This window comes from Bombyx mandarina, chromosome 03 (assembly GCF_030267445.1).
Source record: "Bombyx mandarina strain Sakado chromosome 03, ASM3026744v2".
Lineage (NCBI taxonomy): Eukaryota > Metazoa > Arthropoda > Insecta > Lepidoptera > Bombycidae > Bombyx > Bombyx mandarina.
This window is the reverse complement of record NC_143210.1, coordinates 5252790-5275500: the sequence shown is the minus strand read 5'-3', so window position 1 is coordinate 5275500 and position 22711 is coordinate 5252790. Positions and strand designations below refer to the sequence as shown.

General features: G+C 45.9%; 1 protein-coding gene across 1 annotated transcript; it reads left to right on the top strand.

Moving 5' to 3' along the window:
• Positions 1 to 11315: 11315 nt before the first annotated feature.
• Positions 11316 to 12171, top strand: LOC149503269 (uncharacterized). The gene has a single exon (XM_089738698.1). It carries the CDS (start codon positions 11332 to 11334, stop codon positions 12169 to 12171), a length of 840 nt encoding a protein of 279 aa, XP_089594824.1. The 5' UTR covers positions 11316 to 11331.
• Positions 12172 to 22711: the final 10540 nt, after the last annotated feature.

Sequence of the window (22711 nt, the reverse complement as noted above, 5' to 3'; positions counted from 1 at the left end):
CAGGGCTCTCACGCGCATGATAGCGTCTATGGTGGAGCGCCCCCGACGAAAACAAAATTGTTTGTCATCTAGGTCCGGCCCCTCCCTGCACAAGTGGCTGACGAGGCGATCTGCGATAATGCGCTCAAAAAGTTTGGTGGGCTGTGACCTCGTCCAACCATATAAGCTATAAAAAAAAAATACGATGCTCAATATACCCGCTACCTTCATATAATTACATTTTTGAGAACTGCAGTCGTGAACCGTCAAGCAATACCTATAAGAATTATTGAATTAAATTGCAAAATCGCGAACTAATTATTGATTTTCTAGAACGTTCATTTGCATATAATCGTCTGAGTTATGGTATATTGCATGACGAAAGAGTTTAAAACAAATTGTTAACTAGCTTAAAAGCGGCTATCTATAAGCACTATCCCACGAGCAGAATCGTTTTCTGGGCACTCATCGACATTGACTGAGTGAGACTAGAGACTATCTGTGGCCAAGCACAAAAACCTACGAATTAATTAATAAATTACGAAAATCACCATAATTCTAATCGCATTATCAATCAAAACATTGCTACTAATTTAAAAAACAATGATAACAAAAAACTGCTCGCTTCATTTTTTTTTATCAAATTGTAATTATTCCAGTGCGAATGATGTGCATTATGTATTTAAAAAAAATTCAAATAGAGGCTAGGTATGCACTTTCGTTGCTTTATCATCGAATAATAATTTCTTATCAAACATACAATCTATAAGCGGAAGCGGTAGTAGCATGATTGACCAACAAAAGAAAACAACAAAATCGATTACTTCGAAATATGTATAAAAATATAGTACAGAAATTGGAAACTGTTTATTTTGTCACCCTAATTAATATTTTCTATATTATATTGACAAAAATAATAATATTCTTGTATTAAATTTATTTTAATGAAATGAGTTTACCAAGAATTTGGATGACTTGGCGATATCAATTTGTCGGTTATGTGGACCCGATATTTCAGGTATCCCACCGATGACAACTTTTAGTAAAAGAAAATTATCCGATAGTCCTTTTAAATATTTTATCAAGTGCAAAAGTGAGATGATCAAAATGCTAATCACAAGCATAAATGATCATCCCATAAACATGTCTCAGGCAAATTATGACTATGTGATTAAATAGATAAACTTGTAATAGTAATACTGATATTAGTTTGAGTGATCAGTTTCATTGATCACGCCTTCCACACCACCGGAGACAGAAGCAGATATCGAAAGATCGTGCCAGAGAGAGTGAGAAGGGTAGTCACGACCCACTGCATTGAAGAGTGCGATGCAAGGAGAAGAATGGTACCGTAGGTCTGCTGTAGCAGGGGCTTAGTCGGTAGTTGGTTTTGCGGGGCGAGCGCCTCGCGCGCCTTTTTCAAGGCGTAGTCTCCTGCGAGGAATTCGGGAAGGTGGAGGACCTTGACCCTCCTCGTCTCATCCTCTCAGGAGGCGCCGGAGTCCGACATAACCCAGTTCGATAACCCCCCCCCCCCCCCCCCGAACCGGGTATCCCTAAACGGAGTCCCCAGCGCTAAAAAAAAGGGAGAAGAATGAATTTTGAGTGATCAGGGATGCCACTTAGGTCTGTGCATTACTTTCTGTCTTATTAAGTCTGTATAATATCAACACGTTAATGAATTCCGTTCACAATTATAAGGTAACCTTCAAGTGTCTCGTGTGATGACATGTTCAAGCAAATTTTTATATTCATCTTCTAGAATTAACGAGAGTTGTTGGTGTAATGAAAATCTTAATGATTCTTGGTCAGGAACGATTGAGTCAAGACGTAAATAAAAGCCTAGGGAATAAATAATTCGTATGCTGAATAAAATTTAAAAGAGATTGTTGTATTTTATGATTTTCAATTCGTATTTAACAATGATTTAAAATTTTATTGCTAATTTAAATTTTTAAGCAATTTAAATTCGAAGCTTGAGAGATACGCGAGCTAAAATGAGTAATATCGCCTATGACTTAGGTCTAGTGTGAATAAACAATATAACAAGAACTGCTCACACTTTAGGGCAGATATCCAGATACCAGTTTTAGCCGGATATGAGCCGATAACATACTGGAAATAAGACCGGCATAGAAACACCAGTTTGCTTAAATACTGGATGGAAAGCGTATTGTGACCCCACAGAGGTACGACAATCGCCCATATTTTTTCTCCGAAGAAATTATGGATTCATGTATGGATTGCCGTTACATCATACATTTGAGTCTTCAACCTTAGATCTCAAAGCGTCTACTAGCTCCAAAATCCGCTAAGTACTACTAGGACACGTTCTACCCAAACGGGACAAAAACAAAAAAGTTCATTTAAAATGGCGGCGGCTAATGTTTCTACGTTGTAATGTAATGGAACTTGACCGTAATCAACGTATTATAGTTACAAGTGCCTTTCACTGTGCTATCAAGTTATCTGATACTGTAAGGTTTGGTTTACATGACGAAACTTAATAATAATGTAATAATAAGAATAAATAATAATAACGTTAAGAGCTAATATAATTTATCTCCAATTCTTCTAAAAATCGAAGTTTTTAATGATGTAAATTCCGATGCATTTTGCTTAAGTTTAATGTTTACAGTAGTTGTTTTTTTTTATCGCCGATATGGAGGTAGTTTCAAGCTAAATGTTTATGATATTTTTTTCGTAGGCGATAGTCGACGACTTTACGTCGGCCGTCATGGTACGACTGTGTGGCAGAGTGCCCAAGGCGGAGCTGCTGATCTCCTATAATATTCCGCTGGACTAGGACCCGCCTGCCGGTATGGAACATAATCCACCGCCAACCAGTCGCTGTCCCACAGTAGTTTCGTAGAGCTGTCTCGTACTTCGTGTAAGGGTAGCAGGCCGCGCCGCCTCGTTGCCTCGGATCACTCCCTAACCATCCTTGGGGTGGGGACGCCTCCAGGTGACCTACCCTAGCGAGGGACTGCCTGGCGAAATCTAATCACGGACCTCCGACTCGGCGGTGGCGGATCCGTACGGAGAGGAATGAGTTTTCCCTCTCTAGTTCCGCCGCCATCTTGTCGCTTGTGCTTGGCCGTATCCTTGAGGCAACCACAGTGGTCCACACTCCATCGTCGGTTCTCTCTGTGCATCGCAGTGCTGATACCGGCCGAAGCACCCATGGCCGATAAGCACCTACGTTTACTGTAAAATAAAACGCCCTCAGTCGTGGTTCGCCTAGCTTGCGAGAACCGGGCGCACCACCTCGATGGTCCGTAAGTCAACCGATTCGACAAACGGAGAAACCACGACACCAATACGGCCACCGAAATTTTAGCCTCCACACTCTAACCGCTTCTTCTTCTTCTTTGATTAATTGATGATATTGACTAAGGATCTCTTCGAACTCACCGACGAAGATGATGACATATGGGGACGCTGGACCAGACCTAAAGGCTAAGTAGAAATATACCTTGACCACGGGAATACCAACGGATTTTGATAATTTTATTTTAAAAAAACCAAAGTTTCAATGTAATCCGAACTTTAAACGTATTTTTGATGTCACCCGCACACTACCTAAGTGGGCACTCCAGAGACTCAAATACCTGTAATATGTCAATTATATTTTATCGCTTAATGCTTCTCATCATTCTAACGATGCTTAATTTAGGGATTAAGGTCACAGGAGTAGTTGTTTGCATATTCATATTATTGCGTTCATAATAAATGATGTCAACAATTTTGTAATTCTAGTAGAATGTAAACTTCTGTTTCAATGAGCCAAAACAAAGTTTTGTATGATTTTATTTTCGAACTTAATTTATATTTATATGTAGGAAATTTTGACTGCGTCATTGAAAATATCAGTTATTATAAACACATGCCAAGTTCGCACAGATTCGTCCTATAAATTATTTATAAATTAGCAAATTAATGAACTCTCTTGTAATATTTGACAAGCTCTGTTAATGAAAGATATGTTTCTTCAAGATCTTCAAGTTTCTTCAAGATCTTGTTCGGGATCTATACGGCTTTTTTAAAAACACAGAAATGCAATATTTACTTTTGAGTTTCTACTAAAAATTATTCAGAAACATTTCGCAACCTGGCTCCATATTTTGAAGTTTCGAAAATTTCATTCATAAATACGTCCAAAAACAAATATTCGGTTTCTACGTACTGTAAAAATACGGGTAATTGATATTCAATTTACTACGTAAAACTAATATCGGTAAGGCTGTTTTTCGTATGAAATAACGTGACATCGTAAATAAGGGTAAAATACACAAATCCCAAAATGCTACACAACTTGACGCCACTTTAAGACCACCCAAAGCGAATTTTTTTGCCAAAACTAAAGAAGCTTGCAGTTTATTTTAAAGGATATATCTGTTAAAATAATCATATGTTTTTACACCTAAATGTATCTGGAACGTCATTTTCTACTCTGACAGCTGTTAACTTTTTAGCAGGCGATTTTCTTCGATTACATTAGTCCTAAACTGATTCCTTTTTTACTTTTTGTTAACGCGTTCTTTTATATGATATCGGTACATATTTTAATACAGGACCGATAGAAAGATCCTGCTTACTGCACCCGTACCCGATATGCACTGACGTAGTGACAAATATGATAATATAAAATTATAAGAAACGATTTACACTGATTAAAGCTAAGTCTCTGCTGTCACTCAATTCTTCAGAAACGATGGCGTATCGTAATTGTATTGATTAACTTCGAGCGGGTGAGGTCACTAGGCTTTGTGAGTGTTTTATTATTAGGCAGCGATTTTTAATATAATTCGATATCACCTCCTCACGGAGCACATTCTGGTAGGGCTTAATCAACCAAAACCGTTATACACGGGAGCCCTTTTCTTCGACGTCGTAAAAGCGTTCGACAAAGTCTGGCACAGCGGTTTGATTTTCAAACTTTTCAGCATGGGCGTACCGGACAGTCTCGTGCTCATCATACGAGACTTCTTGTCGAACCGCTCTTTTCGATATCGAGTAGAAGGAACCCGCTCCTCCCCGCGACCACTCACGGCTGGAGTCCCGCAAGGCTTCGTTCTCTCTCCGCTCCTATTTAGTTTATTTATTAACGATATTCCCCGTTCGCCGTCGACCCAGTTAGCCTTAATCGCTGACGATACAACCGCTTACTACTCGAGTAGAATCAAGTCCCGAATCGCGACTAAACTTCAGAGCGCAGCCGCAGCCCTCGGGCAGTGGTTCCGAAACTGGCGCATAGACATCAACCCGGTGAAAAGTACCGCTTACTTCCTCACCGCTAAACTCACCCCTTATTTCTTCCCGCATTAGGAGGAGAAATATCACACCTCCGGTCACCCTTTTCCGCTAACCCATACCCTGGGCCAGGAAGGTCAAGTACCTGGGTGTCACCTTAGATGCATCCATGACATTCCACCCGCATATAAAAACAGTCCGTGATTGTGCCACATTTATTCTGACGCAGACTCTACTGCATGATCTGTAAGAGGAGTAAAATGTCCCTTCGGAACAAGGTGACACTTTACAAAACTTGCATAAGGCCCGCAAATCCCGCTTTTGCAGGTTAGCCGTCGGAGCCCCATGGTTCGTGAGGAACGTTGACCTACACGACGACCTGGGCCTCGAATCAATCCGGAAATACATGAAGTCAGCGTCGGTACGGTACTTCGATAAGGCTATGCGTCATGATAATCGCCTTATCGTTGCCGCCGCCGACTGCTCCCCGAATCCTGATCGCGCAGAAGCCAGTCACCGTCGACGCCCTAGATACATCCTTACGGATCCATCAGATCCAATAACCTTTTAATTAGACGCCGTCAGCTCTAACACTAGAAGCAGGCTTAGGAGCTCCGGTAACCGTACTCGTCGAACTCGACAAAGAGGTCGACGTGCAACCTAACCCATGCATCAGCTCGCTGAGTTTGTCGTTGGATCTTCTCAGCGGATCGCGATTCCGATCCGGTAGTAGATTCATTCGCGAAACAGTTGCTCTTGAATTATTAGGTCTCCTTCGGAGGCGCTCGGGCAGCTGTTAGCAAATCTCACCCCTTGTGGCTAAGCCATTGCTCGCCCACCTGTCCTGGTGAAACTGGAAAGGCCTCTGGGCCACCAGTAATCCTTCAATCATAAAAAAAGTATTCGATATCATCATCAGCCATAGTTCGTCTACAGCTGGTTATCGGCCTCCCATGGAGATTTTTTATGATTTTGAAGAGTAAAACAGCTCACGACACAATGTCAAGACTTGTTAAGAATCTTAAGACTCGATTGATGTACATACGTTATAAGGATGAATACCGGGTTGCTTGCATGCAGCAGATTGTTGCGATCACTATAAGTTCCAACTTGTGAAAGGTTTAACCACATTGCACTATTCGGTATGCAGTCCCCGTTCAAAAATTTTAGAGCCCCATCCACCAAACGGTTTAAGAGTATACCTACTTCAATTTAGCAAATCTTCGAGCTATGTCATAGGAAAATCTCCGCTTCGATAATTGGACTGTAAAATAAAATTTCAGTCTTTGCTCTTTCTATCAATTTTGACCAATATTACTTTTGCAAGGACCTTGGATTTATATTGTTTCGTCTTTTTGATTTAAATACAAAACGAAACATTTCTTCTTAACTCGAGCGGATTCAATTTTATTGAACGGTGTTGTATTGCAAAAAGAACACTCAACATTTCGTAAAAAAAAAAAGATTACAAAGAACCTCAATATCGAAGAATAACATCGAAATCGAACGCGTAATGCTCCATTCTTGAACACAACAATGCATCTCTTGACGTACCTTCGATTTAATTTCCGCAGGAATAGACCAATGAGTGTGCCGAGCGTCGCCACATCGACACCATTCTTCAGTGAGCAACCAAAACACTCGTCACATCGCATCGCATTTGTCACTAAACATAATGTGATGCAATTTCACGCGATTTTCACCTCAATAAGTAATCGATGCTACTCAGATACGTTTGGACCACACAGCATTTTAGAGTTCCGTTATTTTGAGTTTTTTTTTTATGTTTTGTTTGATTTGGGAAAGAAATATTGAACGCTACTGATTCAATTAACAAATTGAATCAGTAGCGAACTGATATAGTGTTGAGCAATCCAACAGGATTGCTCAACACTATATCAGTTCTATAGATTCGTTTACATTTTCATGCTATATAATAAAGATGACGTTTGCTTTACGACAAAAAATGCTCGTTAGCTCGGTGAATCTTGCACGATAAATTAGATATCTAATAATTCTAATGCGCACTCTAATAGTTTTATTTATTGCTTAGATGTGTGGACGATTTCACAGCCCACCTGGTGTTAAGTTAAGGTTACTGGAGCCCATAGACATCTATAACGTAAATGCACCACCCACCTTAACATATAAGTTCTAAGGCCTCAGTATAGTTACAACGGCTGCCCCACCCTTTAAACCGAAACGCATTACTGCTTCACGGCAGAAAAAGGCAGGGTGGTGGTACCTACCCGTGCGGACTCACAAGAGGTCCTACCACCAGTAATTACGCTAATTATAATTTTTCGTGTTTGATTTTTATTACACGATGTTATTCCTTCACAGTGGAAGTCAATCGTGAACATTTTTTGAGTACGTATTTAATTAGAAAAATTGGTACCCGCCAGCGGGATTCGAACACCGGTGCATCGCTCGACACAAATGCACCGGACGTCTTATGCGGAGTTTACATTACGAAATTAGTGTCATGCATGTTGAACTCAGTTGCACGAAAGTAGTTTCGATATATGCGAAAGTAGTTTCGTTAAAAAATTAGTGTCGCGAAATCCACAGTATCGCAGTAACCATGACGCCGTCAGCATCAAAGCTATATTTTGCTATATTCAATGTAGCTAAAGAAATGCTTATATATATGCTTCTTTTACATATTGCATATCCATGGCTTCCATAATTATTTTGTAAGCCGCATCTCGGGCATCCCTATTTTTATATTGTAGGTGTTTCGGGTCCCAGAGACACTCTTGTCGCTGATATTCATTAATGAATTGTATTTTTTTTTCTGTACTCCATCGTTGGTTTGACATTTTCAAGGCTTGAAGCGCGTCCGAACTAACAATACACACGTCCGCACAGCGCAGGCCCTTTCGCGACATTAGTTTCACGTCGCGTCTACACTATGAAGTTAGTTGCATGACACTAATTTCACCAAAAAATCGCGCAGGGCACGAAACTAATTTGCATGCATGAAATTAATGCATGCATTACGAAAGTATTAAATTACACGTGAAAATGTTGGTAAAACTAATGTCACGAAATTACTTTCACGCCACTAATTTCGTAATGTAAATTCGCCAAGTGATTGAGTTGATGTCGCCGCGAATTCACAAATTATTTGTATACGGAATTACGAAATTGTACGGAACTCTATTTTGGCGTTCGAAAATAATCTTAAAATAGTTTTAAATAACAGCCCTATTTTTGCCAAAAGGTGTCCACTGCGGTTACTTTCATTGATATAATATGTCAGAAAAAAAAAACGTAAGACTTCTGTTACGTATCCATTGTACAATGTGTCACACATTCGGTTGCGATTTCGTTTTCAATTATACATTTTGAAAGCAATTCAGACAGTTGTAAGTGAGAACGTATTGTTTGCTCATTGGCTCGGAAATTAGATGAAATCATTTCTTATGATCTTTACATACAATCAGAAAATAGAAGCATATTTTATTCTTTTCAATAAAATTGCAGTAGTAAATTATTATTTTCATTACCTTAGAAACATAGATGAGCATACTCTCTAATTTAAAAAAGCTGTTTTTTAACGCTAAAGTCTCTTCAGATCTTTTTTGGAGTTAATTCATTAATATCATAATAAGATGTAATTAAATAATTTTACTATTGTTCGATTTTGAACAATAATCGCATAAGCTCCGTTGATTATCGTGATCTGTAAAAATCAATCAGTCCGTAAAATAACTGCATATTATTTAAAAACAAAAACCATTATATCAATTTAGAAAATATAATTAAATGATTTATACAAAACATTTACGAAGCCGTACAAAATGAGCTGACAGAAATGCCATTAAAATTATAGTGTGCTAATAGACAAATGCAATTATAACTGATCCGCAAAATGAAACTGGAACCACGAAGCCTACTGCCATTTTGTTCAGCAATGATCGAGATCACGCGTCGGAAGTAACAATTGCTTCGGAGCATGTCAAACAAAATGTCCTGGAGATCCGGATAACCAACTCAAAAGCATTACAAAATGCAAAAGTCAAGTAAATTTAAACCTTAAGTGGCATCGATAAGATTTACTAAACGTATCTGCAAGGGAAACGAGGCTTGCAATATGAATGTAATACAATGATGTTTGTATAGAAAGGACCCTCTGTTTGAACAACAAATTAGTTCCATTATACGCTTATGAGAAGGGAAATTTGTAACGTTTTGGAACCCTAAATATGTGATTGGCGACACAACAAAGCTAAATGAAAAGTTCACTTACTTTAAAATAAAATTTTCAAAGAATTAATAATGTACATATATCGTATTTTCGCATTAAAAGTGTACAATTTCCAAAAATATTCGAAATTGAGTTAATATGCGGAATCATTTGCTATCACCAGTATTTTTCTATTATATACTGTCAAAAGAGCGTAGTTTAGTTTTAGTTTTTTATTTTTTTATTTTACTATATTTTGACTACTATTAACAAAATTAATACATAATTTTATCTTACTTTAAAAGACAGATAATGTACCTAACTGGTAAAAAATAAAAAATAAATATTGCAAAGATGATTAATATTCAAAATATCACATTAAAACTTTAAAACACCTTCCTGTAAAATTAGTAAATTTTGAGATTATACAGTTTTAATGCGAGAAAACGATATATGACTCCGGTCTTCGAAACTATATCCCGATGAACGTTACGAAGCATGCAGTTCTAAGGAACTGCTGTAGAGCAGCGACTGTTTGTTGCAGTACCGTTCCGACTCAGCAGGCTGGTTCTCGTCCAGCGAAGTATTACAGGACACTTACGGCACCGCCTGATGCGGCCTGACCTTTTTTTCTCTACCTATTAACTGGTAGCCTAAGAGCCTATTCCAGCTAAGCCCAGAGTAGGTGAGCTCACGGACTCAACCTGAATGAATTTGCTAACACTACCCCTAGCAAGAGCAGTGCTTTGTCGAATCTACCACCGGATCGGAATCGCGACCCACTGAGAAGATCCGGCGAGAAACTCAGTGGGCAACTTGACCGTCAGCTGAACCGCGACGGCCGACGTACAGTCATCGACTATCGTCTCATCGGCCGGGCGTCCTTGGGGAGGCCTACGCATCTGGTCGTAGTATTGACCTCGGAATCCCCTTAATACTGTCTTGAAGGGGAAACAGACGTCTGGCGAGAGTGTAGAGGAGTATTTTTTTTCTAGCTATTCTGATAGCCTTGAGAGGCTATTTTAGCTTCACCCTAGCGTGTAGGTGAGCTCTTATCTACCATATATTTGACACATCACACATATACCTAGTCCAGCCATAAGTTCTGTTACAAATGAAAATGCTTTTTTTTATTGTAAAGATTGATTTAGGGCATGTCCTGTATATATCGACGATAAGCACTGAACTCCAGGTCTTGTTCTATAATACGCGACAGAGTCCTAGCGGGATTCGTCATTTCTCGCGATAAGATTTTTTGTTTCCTAATGGGTTTTCCATGAGTTCCGGCTTTAACAGCATTAACAGCCTTTGTAGTTCTAACAGCACGCGACCGCCCCGATCTTTTCTGATCTTTGACAGACAAAGTGTTGTTGTATCTGTCGATAGTACAATATATGAACATACGGCTGATACCAAACTTTTGAAGTGTCTGGAATATAACCGACGGCTCCATACCAACTTTGTGTAAGGCGATCACTGCAATCCTATTTTCTTTAACACCCTTCCATATTATAATTTGATGATGAACACGAAAAAATATGTGAAATGGCGCAAAATCGAAAGAAGTTTTTGAAATAATAATTACGTGTTCCAAATTCAACATAATTAAAAAGTTGAAAAAACAGAAAAGTTTTTAATAACAGTATTTATGGCCAGACTAGTTAAATATACTCTTTGTTTATTGTCAAACTTTTGTTATAGAATAACGTATGTGGTCAAATTGAGAATATGTAGATGAATATTGTTTGTCATTAATATTATTTGTCTATAGTGTAGTCTTAGCGAAATCTGGGAATACAGAAGTGTAGTAAATAGTCTTTGACAATAGAACCATAATAATGTAATAAAACTTATAATTGAAATTATAAGTTTGAATTATAAGTTTATTGGATCCAAAAATCACTTATATGACTGAAGCAAGAAATGAGTGGTTACTAACCTGCCCTAATACTGATCTGCCCACGGTCCCGACTTCTCAGCGATTGTGGGATGAGCCGCTCTGTGAATTAATACGTAAAAATTTACTTGACTCATGTAGAGATTCAACAGAGCGTGCTTGCCTCCTCGCAGTTGCAGAATGGGAATCGGGGCTATGGTTGCAGGCCCATCCATCACTTCACACCGGCACTCTAATGTCCGACAATAGCTTTCGTTTAGCAACCTGTCTTCGCCTGGGGGCACCTTGCTGTGTTCAGCATCACTGCCAGTGTGGCAACATTGTCGACCGCTTTGGTTACCACGGGCTTTCATGCGTGAAAAGCGCTGGCAGAATATCCCGCCACGCCAGCTTAAATGACATCATCCGTCGGGCCCTTGTCAGCGCCGGCGTGCCAGCCATTCTAGAACCGAATGGTTTGGTGCGAAGCGATGGTAAGAGACCAGACGGTATGTCGATAATTCCCTGGAAGATGGGTCGGTCGCTCGTTTGGGATGCGACTTGTGTAGATACCATGGCACCTGGCAGCGCTGCTTCAACGGCTGAAGGCCTCAAACGACGGAAATATGAAAATCTCTCTAAAGATTTCATTTTTGTTCCGTTTGGGGTGGAAACTTTGAGCCCCTGGGGCCCATCTGCTAAAAGCTTTTTTAAGGACCTTAAAAAAAAACTTTTTGAGGCCTCGGGAGACCAGAAGGCCGGTACGTATTTTGCACAAAGAACTAGCATTGCTATCCAGCGTGGAAATGCTGCCAGCCTTCTGGGAACTCTGCCAACCGGCGGTGAACTAACGCAGATTTTCTATTTATAAGTAGCTTTATCTAAATAATTATTACTTCTGTCACTTAAAAATGAAAAGACATATGTTAACAACCTTTAATGTTAAATCAACATTTTCTTTCGGATTACTCGAGTCGTGAACATAATTATAGTCGAATTTGAATTACTGGGAAACCACTAGTAAGCAAAATTACGCATACGCCGACTTAACTTACTCTCTAAAGGAAATCTTTGACTACAATGATTTTTTGAAGAGTATAATGACAAAATTTGGATCCGGCTATTTTTTATCATATAAGTAATTCATTTTTTTTTTTTTTATTGCTTAGATGGGTGGACGAGCTGACAGCCCACCTGGTGTTAAGTGGTTACCGGAGCCCATAGACATCCACAACGTAAATGCGCCACCCACCTTGAGATACAAGTTCTAAGGTCTCAAGTATAGTTACAACGGCTGCCCCACCCTTCAAACCGAAACGCATTACTGCTTCACGGCAGAAATAGGCAGGGTGGTGGTACCAACCCGCGCGGACTCACAAGAGGTCCTACCACCAGTAATTACGCAAATTATAATTTTGCGGGTTTCATTTTTATTACACGATGTTATTCCTTCACCGTGGAAGTCAATCGTGAACATTTGTTGAGTACGTATTTCATTAGAAATATTGGTACCCGCCTGCGGGATTCGAACACCGGTGCATCGCTTCAACACGAATACACCGGACGTCTTATCCGTTAGGCCACGACGACTAAAATTAATGTCTACGACTTCCGAAAATCATAGACAATTCCAAGGTACATACATTCAAGGTGGGCATTGTAGACATTGATTATAGCCTTTATTTAATTTTTAATATAACTACATATAGACAATACCGAAACATCATGACTTGACATTTAAAGTGTTACATTTTAACAATAAAGTACACTTCAGCTTAAAATCCTCAGTATTTTTGCATAACTTTGAAATTGTTTAGAAAAAACATTTTAGGAGCGTGTCTGCCCTTCGGTCGACTCATTCGAAAACATTTGACAGAACGTTGACAAAAAGACAATGGAAATCATAAACATTATTACATCCTGAACAATAAAACAGTTCGTCCTACCGTTTTTGTTTATAAACTTCCGAATTGTGAGCTTAGTTGAGCAATTAGCGGCGTTCGCAAAGCAAAATAAAATAGTTGCTACCGCAAAAAAAAAAAAAAAAAACGAATGATTAGGTACGTAAAAACTTTTTTTGTTGTCGAAAAGTGCAAATAGGTTGACTCTCATTGTTTTTGCCTTTTTTTTTTTTTTTTTTTTTTTTTTTTTTTCCTACCTATGCTGATAGCCTTGAGAGGCTATTTCAGCTTCACCCTAACGTTTATAGGTGAGCTCGCGGGGCTCAACCGGAGAGTTGCTAACACTGACCCTAGCAAGAGCAGTGCTTCGCAGAATCTACCACCGGATCGGAAACGCGACCCACTGAGAAGATCCGGCGAGAAACTCAGTGGGCTGTGTCTATGGGTTAGTTCGCTCGTCGAGCCCTTCGTCGCAAGCGACGGGTTCGACGAGGACGGTGACCGGTGCTTGTGGTGCCTAAGAGCACCGTTAATGGATCAGGAGGATCCGTAATGACGTGCTTTGGGCGACGTCGACGGTTTACCATTCGGTCTACTGGGTCGGGTATGTAATTTCCAGCGGCTACGATGAGAGGGTTCTCATGTCGTGCCGCCTTCTCAAAATGGCGCAGCGATGCCGACTGTAGATACTTACTAAATGAGTCGAGCTCCAGGTCATCGTGGAGATCCACATTCCTAAGGAACCATGGCGCTCCGACGGCTATCCTGCAGAATTTTGATTGAATAACCTGAAGGGATTTCAAGTGGGTGCGGGCTGCGTGAGCAAACACTACGCTTGCATACGTCATGACGGGGCGTATACAAGTTTTGTAGAGAGTTACCTTATTGCGGAGGGACAGTTTGCTTCGACTACAAAGCATTGGATAGAGTCGTCCTAGAATAAACGCGGCGCGGTCGCGTACCGTTTTTATATGGGGACGGAATGTCATCCCTCTGTCGAGGGTGACGCCTAGATATTTGACCTTCGAGACCCACGGTATGGGCTGGCCAAAGAGAGTGATGGGACTAACGGCGGAGGTGTTTGCGCGCCTACTACGGAGTGGGATGCTCGAAGTGATGTTCGGAGGGCGACCCCTTTTGAAGAGCACCGCTGCGCTTTTCGTGGGGTTGATGTCAATTCGCCACTTCCGGAACCACTGTCCCATGGTGGCTACTGCGATCTGGAGTCGCCGATGAAGCAGCGACATCTTCCTACACGAGTAGTAGATAGCCGTGTCATCGGCGAAGAGCGCTAGATGGGTCTCCGGAGACCGGGGTATATCATTGATATACAAACTAAATAATAACGGGGAGAGCGCGGAGCCTTGCGGGACCCCGGCAGTCAGTTGACGGGGACGAGAACGAGTTCCCTCTACTCGATATCGAAACGAACGGTTCGACAAGAAGTCTCGTATGATGAGCACGAGTCTGTCTGGCACTCCCATGTTGTACAGTTTGTAAATTAAACCGTTGTGCCAGACTTTGTCGAACGCCTTCGCGATGTCGAAGAAGAGGGCGCCGGTCGGGATTTGTTTACGCCTATTTAGTCCTATCAGGATGTGCTCCGTGAGGCGGTGCACTTGTTGTACGCACGAGTGTTTAGAGCGGAATCCGAACTGTTCGTCTATGAGAATTTTGTTCGCGGTAACAAAATCCCAGAGGCGTTTCCTAAGGAGCCGTTCGTAAATTTTTCCTATCGTCGGGAGGAGACTAATCGGACGGTAACTAGATGTTTCGTTTGTCGGTTTGCCCGGCTTATGTATACCGATAACGTCCGCTTCTTTCCACACCGCGGGAAAGATGCAGTGCGTCATAGCGGCATTTAAAATTGTAACCAACATTGCTATCAGTTGGACTGGCAAGAGTTTTAGCGCGCGGTTGCGGATGCCGTCGGAGCCGGATGCCTTCCTAGGTTGGAGATTGTGGATCGCGTCTCTAACTTCGTCAGTGGTAATGGGGGGTAACGCGTCAGAGGGCGGCAGGGAAGCTCTGCGCTCGACCTCCCTGTCGACTAACTCGGTGTGTTCGGGGTCCGCGTGTTGAGTGCTGGTGGTGCACTGCTCTTGCAGTGCATCGGCCAGCAGCTCAGCCTTGTCATCGTCATCGAATGCCGGTGGTTGGCCTGAAGGGCGTACGAGGGGAGGCATAGTAGCGGTAGTTTCGGATTTGAGAGTCCTAGCTAGTCGCCAGTATGCTTGGTGGGAGGGCGCGAGTTGTTCTAAATAACTATGCCAATTATCGTTACGCGCGTCGCTTAGGCGGGAGTGGACTTCGCGTTGTAGACGACGCATCCGAATCCGGTTTGAATGCGTGGGAAGCCGATCGTAGGCCCGGATTGCCGCATTCCTAACTCTTAAGAGATTCCTAAGTTCGGAGGATAGTCTGATGCGGTGGAAGCTGTCCTCCACATCGACTTCTTTTGAAGATCTAATGATCGCGGAAGAGGTGTGATCGGTAATGATGTTTATGGATTCGACGGTGTCCTCGGGGGATAGATTCGAATCCGGGCCGTAAGGGAGGATTGGCGGAGCGGCTTCGGCTAGGCACGTGCCCAGCTTATTCCAATCCACCATGGTCCTCGTAACAGTGACTGGGTTGTGAGGGCGACCGAGCTGCATAAGAACAGGTCGGTGGTCTGAGTCGAGCTCTGACAGTGCTTCGATGGAACGTAAGCGCAGAGTTACGTTCCTAAGCAATGCCAGGTCTATAGTGCTCGGACGGAGCGCGATGTTATACGGATAACATGTTGGAGTTGGGGGACCGACTACTTCAAAAGTGAGGTCGTCTATAAACGCGTCGAGACGCCTACCGTTAACGTTCGTACGATGGCAGTTCCACCTAGTGTGGTGGCAATTTAAATCGCCTGCCAGGATGACGGAGTCTCCCATGCCGAACAGTGACTCGATGTCACTGCTCAGGAGGGGCTTGTCCGGGGGGAGATAAACGGATGCGATGACGATCGGCTGGTGTCCCGTCAGCGAGATACGGCACACTGACGCCTCGATATGTAAGAGCGAGGGAGTATCGAGAGGGACAACGTGCAGGGCCCGCCTATAGTAAATGGCAGTCCCGCCTTTGGAGGCGGTGAGTCTGTCATTCCTAACCATGACGTAATTCGCGACTTTCGGGTCACGACGCGAGGGCTTCAGACAGGTCTCCTGCACTAACAAAATATCTACAAGATTGTCGCGGAGGAATTCGAAAATTTGATCGCGTTGCCGCGCGAGTCCGTTAGCATTGTAGAATGCTAACGTAAGGGAATACGGTTTTTCTCTACCTTTTTGCGCCATTGAATACCGGTAAAGAATCTTTATAACGTGCGAGACACGGACTCGTAGACGTCCATGTGATCGAAAGCGGCCGCGAGCCGCTGTTCGGGGGTTACCGACCTACGGATAGCATCTGCGAACGATCGCAGACGGTCAAAGTTTACCGCGGTGACGAAGTCGCGCACGAGCGCGAAGTCGTTGACGACTGAGGGTTGCGGGGGGCGGTACGCGGGCGCGGGGCGAGGTGCGAGCAGGGGCTGAGGCGCGTGACGTGTCGCAGGCGGGAGCTGGGGTACGTTTTGTGTTCCCTCCTTCGTATACGGCAGCGGTTTTTTCCACGCCGAGACGGTGGGAACCGCAGCCGGTACGAAGGCTGGTTTCGGCACTGAAGGCGCCGAAGTCTTTGGGTCGACGGTTCGGGGGGCTGGGTGGTTCGGGCGTTTACGCGGAGCCCTAGGACATCCGCGGTAGTTTGCCGGGTGCCCTTGCTTAAGGCATAGGACACAGCTTGGGGGTTCCGTCGCGGTTTCCCTAACACGCGAACATTCTGTGGTTGCGTGATCGCCGAGGCATTTCACGCAGCGGGGGCGCGCGTGGCAATTACGCGCTGAGTGGCCATAGAGCTGGCACCTGTGGCACTGCCCGGGAGTACCACGTTTATGGGGGGCTTCGATGGTGACCCCGGAGAGGCCGCATATCGTTTTGAGACATGAGATTCTTTTCTTTGCCTCCGGGGTTGATTCTAGCGCGACGAGAATCATATTGTACGGCTGTCTGCCGCGTCCGCTGTGCATCCGGTGCACACTAATTATTGGGAGGGACTGACCGATCAGATCCTCCTTTACGTAGTCTATGTCGAGTTCCTTGGGGACTCCGCGTATCACTACGCGGAGTTCGCGGTCCTCCTGAAGAGCATAGGTGTGATAACCTATGTTCTCCTTTCGGAGGTAAGCAGAGAGGGCCCTATGGTCGCCCGGCGTTGCGACCTTAATCTGAATCCCATGCGCGACGTTACGCGCATGGGTATAATTAATTTTGTTGGCCTGAAGGGCCTGGGATACGCGATTCCACGCTGACTTCTCCTGGAGTATCAGCGGGGGCGGGACAACTGTTTTAGGCGCGGGCGCGGTTTTTGGGCGCGGCGGTGGGGTTACGCGGCGGGCGGAGTCCGACTCCGGCGTCACGACTACCTGCGGTCGGGAGGCGGTCGCGGACTTGGTTTGCTTCGTCATGGAGCTCCGGGACTCCACGACGCGAGTACGCTTTTTACCGCGCGTTACAGTTTGGAACCCATCCGAGGTTCCGGGTTGAGGGCTAGTCGCGGACTCGAAGTCCATCTCCGATTCGGTATCGGAGCCTGAACTAGACGCTATTGAGGTCGCGACGGACGAAACTGACGTGATTGACGCGGGCGCGGGGGTAGCGGGGGCGGGGGCGTTAGACGCTACGGCGGCGGCGTGCGTACGTGCGCTTGAACACGGACCGGCGGCGGGGCACGCGAGGCATGCCTGCGAGGCATGTTTGGCGACGGCGGCGAGAGATGCGGGGGGAGAATAGTTACCAAATGAGGCCCTATAGGCTTCGAATTCGGGCGCGATTGACGGGTATTTTTCCCGAATGAAGTCGATGATGATGTTTTTGCCGCCATTCCGATTTGAGCAACCGACGCGCGTGGACGTGCTCATTGTTTTGTCGGAAGTGACTACCGGTGATAATAGATCATTGTTCGTGGCACATCTGTGGCCCAAGTGTTTCTCGGAATTTGTACCTGCGCCTAATTGCAAGGCATTGCCGCCCGGGAACTGTGCAGTGGTTCTATTCACTCTAATTCTATTCTATTTATTCTATTCACTAAAATTTCTAAAATTCCTAGAATCGCTTCGGCCAATTTAGTGTTACCGACGCAGGGGCCTCGCCGCAAGGCGAGCGCGTGTTTAAGTCCCGGGGCCGCCCCCCCCGGGCGAAAATCACGTAAAGATGGAGGAAAAACTTTTCATCGACTTCATTCGGGAAAAATATCCGTCAATCGCGCCCGAATTCGAAGCCTATAGGGCCTCATTTGGTAAATATTCTCCCCCCGCATCTCTCGCCGCCGTCACCAAACATGCCTCGCAGGCATGCCTCGCGTGCCCCGCCGCCGGTCCGTGTTCAAGCGCACGTACGCACGCCGCCGCCGTATCGTCTAACGCCCCCGCCCCCGCTACCCGCGCGCCCGCGTCAATCACGTCAGTTTCGTCCGTCGCGACCTCAATAGCGTCTAGTTCAGGCTCCGATACCGAATCGGAGATGGACTTCGAGTCCGCGACTAGCCCTCAACCCGGAACCTCGGATGGGTTCCAAACTGTAACGCGCGGTAAAAAGCGTAATCGCGTCGTGGAGTCCCGGAGCTCCGTGACGAAGCAAACCAAGTCCGCGACCGCCTCCCGACCACAGGTAGTCGTGACGCCGGAGTCGGACTCCGCCCGCCGCGTAACCCCACCGCCGCGCCCAAAAACCGCGCCCGCGCCTAAAACAGTTGTCCCGCCCCCGCTGATACTCCAGGAGAAGTCAGCGTGGAATCGCGTATCTCAGGCCCTTCAGGCCAACAAAATTAATTATACCCATGCGCGTAACGTCGCGCATGGGATTCAGATTAAGGTCGCAACGCCGGGCGACCATAGGGCCCTCTCTGCTTACCTCCGAAAGGAGAACATAGGTTATCACACCTATGCTCTTCAGGAGGACCGCGAACTCCGCGTTGTGATACGCGGAGTCCCCAAAGAACTCGACATAGACTACGTAAAGGAGGATCTGATCGGTCAGTCCCTCCCAATAGTTAGTGTGCACCGGATGCACAGCGGACGCGGCAGACAGCCGTACAATATGATTCTCGTCGCGCTAGAATCAACCCCGGAGGCAAAGAAAAGAATCTCATGTCTCAAAACGATATGCGGCCTCTCCGGGGTCACCATCGAAGCCCCCCATAAACGTGGTACTCCCGGGCAGTGCCACAGGTGCCAGCTCTATGGCCACTCAGCGCGTAATTGCCACGCGCGCCCCCGCTGCGTGAAATGCCTCGGCGATCACGCAACCACAGAATGTTCGCGTGTTAGGGAAACCGCGACGGAACCCCCAAGCTGTGTCCTATGCCTTAAGCAAGGGCACCCGGCAAACTACCGCGGATGTCCTAGGGCTCCGCGTAAACGCCCGAACCACCCAGCCCCCCGAACCGTCGACCCAAAGACTTCGGCGCCTTCAGTGCCGAAACCAGCCTTCGTACCGGCTGCGGCTCCCACCGTCTCGGCGTGGAAAAAACCGCTGCCGTATACGAAGGAGGGAACACAAAACGTACCCCAGCCCCCGCCTGCGACACGTCCCGCGCCTCAGCCCCTGCTCGCACCTCGCCCCGCGCCCGCGTACCGCCCCCCGCAACCCTCTGCCGTCAACGACTTCGCGCTCGTGCGCGACTTCGTCACCGCGGTAAACTTTGACCGTCTGCGATCGTTCGCAGATGCTATCCGTAGGTCGGTAACCCCCGAACAGCGGCTTGCGGCCGCTTTCGATCACATGGACGTCTATGAGTCCGTATCCCGTACGCTTTAAATCTTTACCGGTTATCAATGGCGCGAAACGGTAGAGAAAAACTTTATTCCCTTAAGTTGGCATTCTACAATGCTAACGGACTCGTGCGGCAACGCGATCAAATATACGAATTCCTCCGCGACAACCTAATAGATATTCTGTTAGTGCAGGAGACCTGCCTGAAGCCCTCGCGTCGTGACCCGAAAGTCGCGAATTACGTCATGGTTAGGAATGACAGACTCACCGCCTCCAAAGGCGGGACTGCCATTTACTATAGGCGGGCCCTGCACGTTGTCCCTCTCGATACTCCCTCGCTCTCACATATCGAGGCGTCAGTGTGCCGTATCTCGCTGACGGGACACCAGCCGATCGTCATCGCATCCGTTTATCTCCCCCCGGACAAGCCCCTCCTGAGCAGTGACATCGAGTCACTGTTCGGCATGGGAGACTCTGTCATCCTGGCAGGCGATTTAAATTGCCACCACACTAGGTGGAACTGCCATCGTACTAACGTCAACGGTAGGCGTCTCGACGCGTTTATAGACGACCTCACCTTCGAAGTAGTCGGCCCCCCAACTCCAACATGTTATCCGTATAACATCGCGCTCCGTCCGAGCACTATAGACCTGGCATTGCTTAGGAACGTAACTCTGCGCTTGCATTCCATCGAAGCACTGTCAGAGCTCGACTCAGACCACCGACCTGTCGTTATGCAGCTCGGTCGCCCTCACAACCCAGTTACTGTTACGAGGACCATGGTGGATTGGAATAAGCTGGGCACGTGCTTAGCCGAAGCCGCTCCGCCAATCCTCCCTTACGGCCCGGATTCGAATCTATCCCCGAGGACACCGTCGAATCCATAAACATCATTACCGATCACATCTCTTCCGCGATCATTAGATCTTCTAAAGAAGTCGATGTGGAGGATAGCTTCCGCCGCATTAGACTTTCCCCCGAACTTAGGAATCTCTTAAGAGTTAGGAACGCGGCAATCCGGGCCTACGATCGTCTTCCCACGCATTCAAACCGGATTCGGATGCGTCGTCTACAACGCGAAGTCCACTCCCGCCTAAGCGACGCCCGTAACGAAAATTGGCATAGTTATTTAGAACAACTCGCGCCCTCCCACCAAGCATACTGGCGACTAGCTAGGACTCTCAAATCCGAAACTACGGCTACTATGCCTCCCCTCGTACGCCCTTCAGGCCAACCACCGGCTTTCGATGACGATGACAAGGCTGAGCTGCTGGCCGATGCACTGCAAGAGCAGTGCACCACCAGCACTCAATACGCGGACCCCGAACACACCGAGTTAGTCGACAGGGAGGTCGAGCGCAGAGCTTCCCTACCGCCCTCGGACGCGTTACCCCCCATTACCACTGACGAAGTTAGAGAAGCGATCCACAACCTCCAACCTAAGAAGGCACCCGGCTCCGACGGCATCCGTAACCGCGCGCTTAAACTCTTACCAGTCCAACTGATAGCAATGTTGGCTACCATTTTAAATGCCGCTATGACGCACTGCATCTTTCCCGCGGTGTGGAAAGAAGCGGACGTTATCGGTATACATAAGCCGGGCAAACCGAAAAACGAAACCGCTAGTTACCGTCCGATTAGTCTCCTCCCGACGATAGGCAAAATTTACGAACGGCTCCTTCGGAAACGCCTCTGGGACTTCGTTACCGCGAATAAAATTCTAATAGACGAGCAGTTTGGATTCCGCGCTAAGCACTCGTGCGTACAACAAGTGCACCGCCTCACGGAGCACATCTTAATAGGGCTAAATAGGCGTAAACAAATCCCGACCGGCGCCCTCTTCTTCGATATCGCGAAGGCGTTCGACAAAGTCTGGCACAACGGTTTGATCTACAAACTGTACAACATGGGAGTGCCAGACAGACTCGTGCTCATCATACGAGACTTCTTGTCGAACCGTTTGTTTCGATATCGAGTAGAGGGAACTCGCTCTCGCCCCCGTCATCTGACTGCCGGAGTCCCGCAAGGCTCCGCGCTCTCCCCGTTATTATTTAGTTTGTATATCAATGATATACCCCGGTCTCCGGAGACCCATCTAGCGCTCTTCGCCGATGACACGGCTATCTACTACTCGTGTAGGAAGATGTCGTTGCTACATCGGCAACTCCAGATCGCAGTAGCCACCATGGGACAGTGGTTCCGGAAGTGGCGCATCGACATCAACCCCACGAAAAGCACAGCGGTGCTCTTCAAAAGGGGTCGCCCTCCGAATACCACTTCGAGCATCCCACTCCCTAATAGGCGCGCAAACACCTCCGCCGTTAGCCCCGTTACTCTCTTTGGCCAGCCCATACCGTGGGCCTCGCAGGTCAAATACCTAGGCGTCACCCTCGACAGAGGGATGACATTCCGTCCCCATATTAAAACGGTACGCGACCGTGCCGCCTTCATATTAGGACGTCTCTACCCTATGCTTTGCAAGCGAAGCAAACTGTCCCTCCGTAATAAGGTAACTCTCTACAAAACTTGCATACGCCCCGTTATGACGTATGCAAGCGTAGTGTTCGCTCACGCAGCCCGCACCAACTTGAAGCCCCTTCAGGTTATTCAATCCCGATTCTGCAGGATAGCCGTCGGAGCACCATGGTTTCTGAGGAACGTGGAT